At 37.6% G+C, this 7454-nt stretch overlaps 1 protein-coding gene across 1 annotated transcript; it reads right to left on the minus strand.

The window, feature by feature from the left end:
• Positions 1–1567: 1567 nt before the first annotated feature.
• LOC104096158 (uncharacterized) lies at positions 1568–2796 on the minus strand. Its single transcript, XM_033656102.2, has one exon. It carries the CDS (start codon positions 2718–2720, stop codon positions 1584–1586), a length of 1137 nt encoding a protein of 378 aa, XP_033511993.1. The 5' UTR covers positions 2721–2796; the 3' UTR covers positions 1568–1583.
• Between the last annotated feature and the right edge of the window lie 4658 nt (positions 2797–7454).

The raw sequence follows: 7454 nt of genomic DNA on the forward strand, positions 1-7454 counted from the left end.
TGTAGACAGTTTAGTAGTAAGTGAACTAGTTGTGTAAACACTTTTTTAAACTATCACCACACAAAACATTAAATTTTTAAAATTATTAATGTTCGATCCTTCTCACCGTTTGAAAATATTACTTAATATTAGCATATAATAGTATGTGAAGACACGTTCTGCCAAAATCACCAAGTGCAGAGATTGAGGCCAAGTAGGAAGGTTTTTTAATGTAATTTGGGTCAATGATTTAGATTAAGCTTTAAGTCAAGGACCAACAAAGGAAAAAAGTAGTAGTTCAAACTGAGTATGATTGCTTAAGCATCTTAAAAGTTAAGAGAGTTGACAGCAGAAACGTCTTTATAAATGAAAATTTAAAAGAAAAAATGGAAAAAAGGATAATAAAAACCAAAACTGATCAAGAGCATTGACCAAATAAGAATTGGATCTATTATCATAAATTAAGGCTGTTTTTTTCTTTTCCTTTTAAATAATTGGGACATTATTTATTAACAGATCCGTAATTGTCATTGACGGAAATGGTATTTATAGAGTATTTTTATTTTTCTGAGATATTATTTCAATTATCTTTAAAAAAATTAATATGGAAAAAGGGTCCGAGTTTCAGTTACCGTACATTGTTGATATTATTTTTTTGTTCAAAGGATAACTATTTATATTATGTTAAGGCGGAGTAGTAAAGAGAGCATTTGAAAGCATAGACATTATCCTGAGGGGGCGACCACGTGATGGGTCGTTACAAAAGGGATCTGGGGTAACTATTACTACTGCTGATTCCCGTATCCCAGGAAATACAAAAAGGACATTCAAGAGGACTTTGCAAACAGATTTCGTGCTGAAGAGCTGATGGTGCAACCCTTCCAAAGTTGTTCGAACAAAAGACGGAGGTTGTGCAAAAACAGTGATGTCTGCAGTTCTATCCACATGGCAGCCAGACTTTGCTAGTAAATCAGTTACTTGATTTTGCTCCCTGTATGTGTAAAGTATGACAGGAACATCCAGTTGCGCGATCAAAAACGTGCAATCATGTATAAGATTAGCATATAGAGGGTGCGAGGTCTATAATATGGTAATGACTGCTTGATCATCTAGGTTCACTTCTAGAGGTTTGTATCCATGATTAAAAGTCAGCTGCAAACCATGATATAGTGCCTGTAGTTCTGTAGTTCTGTTTCAACACTAACATGAGAGATGTGGTGTCCTGAAAAGCCTGTGAGGCAGTTACCTGCTGAGTCACGTATGACACCGCCAATTCCGCCTTGGCCGGTATCTAATCGTGCTGAACCATTGGTGTTTAGTTTAAAAAGGGTATTGCTGGGGGGTGCCATTTGAGTTGAAGTTACCGTATTGTTGATATTAATATGGCGAGCACCAAATAAAAGAGAAGCAAAGCTTTAAATCAACTACCTAAGGCGGAGCTAGAAGGTATCAAAATTATATATTTGTATTAAAAATTTTATTAAATATGTACAAAAAATAAAATGAGTATCCAATTACTGACACATAATGCAACAACTATCTTAGAATTTAGAACTCATAAAGTTCAAATTCTAGCCTCGTTTTACATGCCAATTGTTTGTCTACTACTTTATATGTACAATACCAATCAATGTAAGAATATTATTGTCAGGCCGCCTCCAATAAAAACCCTGCAAAATAACCGGCAGAATGTTGCACGATACAAGAACGTAGATTAGCAATGCATTCGTTCCCATCCATTTCAGCACGGTAGTCCAGCGCCTATAACCCAACACATCAACCATCACATAGACTGCAGTGAAGAGAAATCCAGCTGCACCAGCAGTAACACACATGTAACTGAAGGAGTACAAAACCTTGTTTAAATGCATCCCGAAGCAGTCACATATTACACAGAACAGTACAAGACAATAGGATGGTATCAACCATTGCTGAATTCTAACTTTATGATTCTTGAAATGGACAATAATGTGGCCATAATGCAAACCAATGAAGCACGTTACAATCGCCATTAACGAGCTCAGAACGCCTTCTGGATCGAAAGGGGCTTGACACCATGATGGAGCATCTAGAGGCAGGGGACCATAGTCAGGAGAATCGACACTACATTCTTTTAATCTTCCATAAATTGGTCTTGTATATAAGTGTTGAATGCCAAATAATTTTCGATCAATCATTCCAACAGCGTTACATGCCGGTCCAGTATCTCCCCGTACACCACATTTTACTGAGAATGTCTTTGTTACGTCCATTGGCATCTGATACTCCCAATCATTAACATATAAACCGTAGAATAAAGAAAGGTAGACAACACTAACTATTATAGCGATGGCCCATTGTTTATGGTATTTCTTCAACAAAGATTGCCCTGAATTGACTTCATTATTATCACGTCCCTTAAACCAAATTTCACACATTGCTGCCACCAAAAATGAAATTGCAATTCTCTGCAATATACCCATCCATCTAATATTCGCAATATCCACTCCATAAGTTAGATTTTTGAGACCATGAAAATAGCCCCCTTGAAGAAAAAGTCCAATAATGAAAAGCTTAAGTGCACGGTATATTGCTTTTCTAGTGGCGGTCAATCTGCAGGGCAAGTTCTTGTATGCAAGTCCAAGAGAGAGTCCAACAATAAAGAGGAAAAATGGCATCACAAAATCTGCTAGGCTTAAACCATTCCAAGGTGAATGATTAACAGAGGGATAAAGTCCACCAGCGTATTCTACAAATATCATTAACGCAACAGTAATACCGCGAAAAACGTCAAGAGAAAGAAGGCGACCATCTTCACTCGCTGCAGCGGAACCAGTCTTAGGCCTGCTGCCTGATATTGGCAATGTATTTGTGGACAAATTTGTAGATGTCAAAGCAGCCAATTCGACGCCATTATTGTAATCCTTTTGTGCATCACTTGTAATAACCTCAATATTTCTAGGCGAATAAAAATTCTTAACTTCTACCTCAACTTGCACATCTCCTTGTTCTAGATCCCGACTTAATCTTGCATCATTCTTCTCTCTGATTAATTGATAAGATCCCATTCTTTTTTTTCTATCTAAATTAAAAAAAATAATGTATTAATAAAGCCTCTTTGGAGGATTTTAAAGGTAGGCTTTCGTGTTTCTTTTCTAGAACAGAAATCTCAACATATATCTTGAATATTTTCACATTAGAAAATAGGGAGTAGCACTCTTATTTATAATAGTCCAAAACCTAGTTTAACTAAAAGTAGGAAACATATTCCAATATTGTTTTGACTACACTTCCTATTTAGATATTGATTAAATAACCTAAAAAATACTAAACCCTAAACAATTTAAGTTTCTAGCTACTCTTACTTAACTTTGAATTTAAGTTTATTTATATGAAGTAGGATTTGCATCCAAATTTAGATGACGAAAATGAAAGGAGATCGTTTTAGCGCCCTAGAATGGGCTGGGAGGACCTTCGTCAAGAAATTTTAGGGCTACAACCGGGTCCTTTGTATTTTGTATCCCGAATGTATGTACTCTTTTGGTATTTGCACCCTGTCCTATGTTTTTCTTTTTATAATAATGACCCTAACCTATTTATTTCCTTGCAAAATAATAAAATCATTTTTTAAAATTTTCCATGGGGCAAAATGGGAATTACAATTCAGGAGTCCAAATTTAGATGAAGAAAATAAAAGGAGATTGTTTTAGCTCCCTAGAATGGGCTGGAATGAGCTCCGTCAAGAGACTTTAAGGGCTATAAGCTACAACCCAAGAAACAACAATTGTTTTTCAATTCTCTTAGTTGTATTGGTCAGCCAATCCAATCAATGACATTTTGTTCGTGCTTATGCTTCACGAATATCAACTTCCTCTTCTTCCTTCTTCTTTTTTAAAAATAATGATAGTATTCAGATCAAATTATGCACACGATTATTATTTTCTTGGGTACAAACTACCTTCATGTTACTACCTGAATTTTCCACATTCGTACCGTGATGACGCCTAATATTTCATTTGTTAGGCAAGCCAATGTTAGAATAATATTAACAAATTTTTAAACAATCTTTACATTATTAATAATCAAGAAAACAAAAGCGGAAGCAAAGTTTGAAATATAGTGAAATAATCCAAAAATACAACGGTGTCTAAATACCATCCAAGAATTGGTGTCACAAGTGCACGAGCTTCTAGAATGGTATTTAGACACCGTTGCATTTTGGATTATTTCACTATATTTTAAACTTTTCTTCCGCTTTTATTTCCTTGATTATTAATAATGTAAAGATTGTTTAAAATTTTGTCAATGTTATTCTAATGTTGGCTTGCCTAGCAAGTTAAATATTAGGCGCCATCACGGTCCGAAGGTGGGAAATTCGGGTCGTGACAGTTGGTATCAGAGCACTAGGTTACATAGGTCTCACGAGTCACGAGCAAGCTTAATAGAGTCTGAAGGATCGGTATGGAGACGTCTGTACTTATCTCGCAGAGGCTATGAAGTTTAGGAACAATATCACCATTTTCATTCCTTATCGTGTGACATTGATTTTGCTTGAAACCTATATCTCGCATTCCTTTGTATCTACTCGTGTATGGCATTGCGCACTCAGTATCAGTTGTGCGTCGACGGTTCGTGATGCCGCAGATGAACTACAAGGGAGTCAGAGATGCTCAAACATTGTCTCAACGTGTGATTCCGACTGAAGATGCGGACGTATAAAGAGATCACCCAGTGAATAATGTGGGGGGTGCAACATACCTTGACATCTGGTTGATTTATACGAGTTGTGAAGGTTAATATTGTGGACCATCGAACGTGGTGAACTATGACTTCGTGCTGAGTGAGGGAGTCCACTATCAACGAATGGATTGCGAGTCATGTGTTATATCAGTTTTGGCCTGAAATGTATATATGTGGTACTGAAAGGTTCTTCCAAAATTTACATGTGTTTAAGGCCTGAGATCTTGTAGAGAATAAGGTTGGGACTTGCGGTATGTCCGCCTCTGTAATAATCTTATACTTCAGTACCAAAGGAGTTAGAGAAATAACATTAAATTTACAGAAGGTCTACTCAGCGTGGACGTCACGGTTATGGATTTTGGGGTGCTTCGGAGGAAGTACAGTGGTTGACGAGATTCTGGACTATGTGGTTTGTGCCAAGATTTGTCTGTATGGAGCTCTACTTTTGTGATCGTTGTGTATAAATAGGGGTAAGGGTTACCTCTGAGAAGAATCGAATAGTATGTTAAGAAATGGGTCAGCTCAACAGTGTTGAGTCAGCATAACAAAAGAAGAAGTTGTCTTGAGAGAGATAATTCTCCACAGGTGTCCGTGGCAAGCATATGAAGAGGGCAGACCAGTCAATACAACACCGCCCACTTGGCTCGATTCTCAGAAATGCTTTTGAAAGAGTTTATTTCCCGGACTCTCCGTAATGCATGGCGTATAAGGTTTGAATGATTGCGTTAGGTCACCATAACGGTGTCATACTATGCCATCGGGTTCAATAAGTTAGCCCGTCATATTCCTACTTTGCTTCCTACAGCCAGAGAGTGAGTCCACAGACTCATTAAAGGACTTAATTATGATCGTAAAATTTTGTATGACTCAGGAGCTACAGACTAATACTTCATTTCCGCTAGTGGTAGAAATTGCCAAGATAAGGAGACCAAGACGCTTCGAAGTTCTAGGGGATTCAGTAGATTCTACTGAAAAATTATTATGGCAGGGGCTCGGGCAGTCGGCCAGCCTAGTCCGCATATCGGATTACCCGGGGTACTCCAGTAAGTTCTTTTAATGCACCATCGGTATGAGTTTTCTATGATGGTTATTCCAGTCATCTGGCACGGACTCAATATGAGCAGCCAAACCCGCAAAAGGGTTGTTATGAATACGGCGATACTAGGCACATCATGAGAAAATTATCCCAAACTTGGGAGAGGCATATTTCATCAAAGCACTCAGGCTACGTGCCCCATTGTAGTTATTACACCACCCACACGACCAGTTAAGGGTGAAAGACAGGCAAGTAGAAGGCGTACTAGAGGTGGAGACCCAACCGTTGTTATATTTATTTTATGGTATGATGGAAGTCGTTACTTCAGATGGTGTCGTTATAGGTACAACCTTGATTTAAAATAAAGGAATAATTTCCTTAACTTGATTTGGTTCTGAGAATCAAGACGAGTCCTCCTATTGTGCTCCACTTATGAGTGGGCTTCGTAATTCTATAATCTACTTATGTGTCTTCTTCTGTTGGGAAGTTTTATGGAGATAACTACACCTATCATTCCATGATGGACTCTAATAAGATCTGTGAGGATAAAGGTGCCTTTCTGGTACTTATTTCGGTATGTTTTGATGTATTTCCGGATAATTGATTACAAATTGTGAATTATATACCCTACCGGTGTGGGGTTCATTATGTGTTGTGATTTTATTTAACGAAATTTATTTAAAAGGAGAAAATAGAAAGTTTCGATTGGCAAGATGTGCATATTACTTATGATTCAGAACTGAGGCAGAGGTCCTCGTATTTTAAAATAAATTGATATGTTTAAACCGGGCTATGAGCTGCGGTGGAAGTTATATAAGGACGAGATCCTTGTGATAAAAAAATTCTTGTGTTTAAATTCTCCCTAGTGAAAATTAAATTTGTACTATAGTACTAATAGGGAGTCATGCCTGCTAGGCTAATTTGAAAAATATTCATATGAAATTCTCTGTGCATACTTGCCAAATTCGTGTTGTAATATTGAGTTGTAACCTACGAGGTATGTGCCCACTCAGGTGGCGTTAAATATGACTCGTTAATTCAGGTAAATAATTATAAGGTGTTCATGTCTCGCATCTCGTTATTAGTATTGTGAAGGTTTGAAACAAGATTTTTTTTTTGTTAACATGAAGTTAATTGACGATTCTGTAATTAATTATGAACAACTATTAAGACCAGATTGACCCAGAAAGGTGTCCCATTCAGATAGTCAGACGAGTGTGAGTTGAGTTTTCATAAGCTCAAGACCGCTTTGACTACGGCGCCAGTGTCGGTATTACCCACAGGTTCAGGATCGTATACGGTATATTGTGACGCATCTCACATTGGGCTTGGTGCAGTATTAATGCAAGATGGCAAGGTAATTACATATGCATCGCGGCAGTTGAAAGTTCATGAAAAGAATTATCCTATCCATGACTTAGAATTGGCAGCCATTGTTGATGCACTGAAGATTTGGAGGCATTACCTCTACGGTGTCTCGTGTGAGGTATTTACTGATCATCACAGCCTTCAGTATCTGTTCAAACAAAAGGATCTTAATTTGAGGCAGAGAAGATGGTTGGAGTTGTTGAAAGACTATAATATCACCATTTTGTATTACCCCGGAAAGGCCAATATGGTGGCCGATGCTTTAAGTAGAAAGGCTGTGAGTATGGGCAGTCTTGCGTATATTTCAGTTGGTGAGAGGCCATTAGCTGCAGATGTTCAGACTTTGGCTAAT

Source organism: Nicotiana tomentosiformis, chromosome 2, assembly GCF_000390325.3.
Source record: "Nicotiana tomentosiformis chromosome 2, ASM39032v3, whole genome shotgun sequence".
Taxonomy (NCBI): domain Eukaryota; kingdom Viridiplantae; phylum Streptophyta; class Magnoliopsida; order Solanales; family Solanaceae; genus Nicotiana; species Nicotiana tomentosiformis.

Coding starts and splice junctions, on each gene's coding strand:
- LOC104096158 (XM_033656102.2), bottom strand. CDS start 2,720: ATGATATTTGTAGAATACGCTGGTGGACTTTATCCCTCTGTTAATCAT.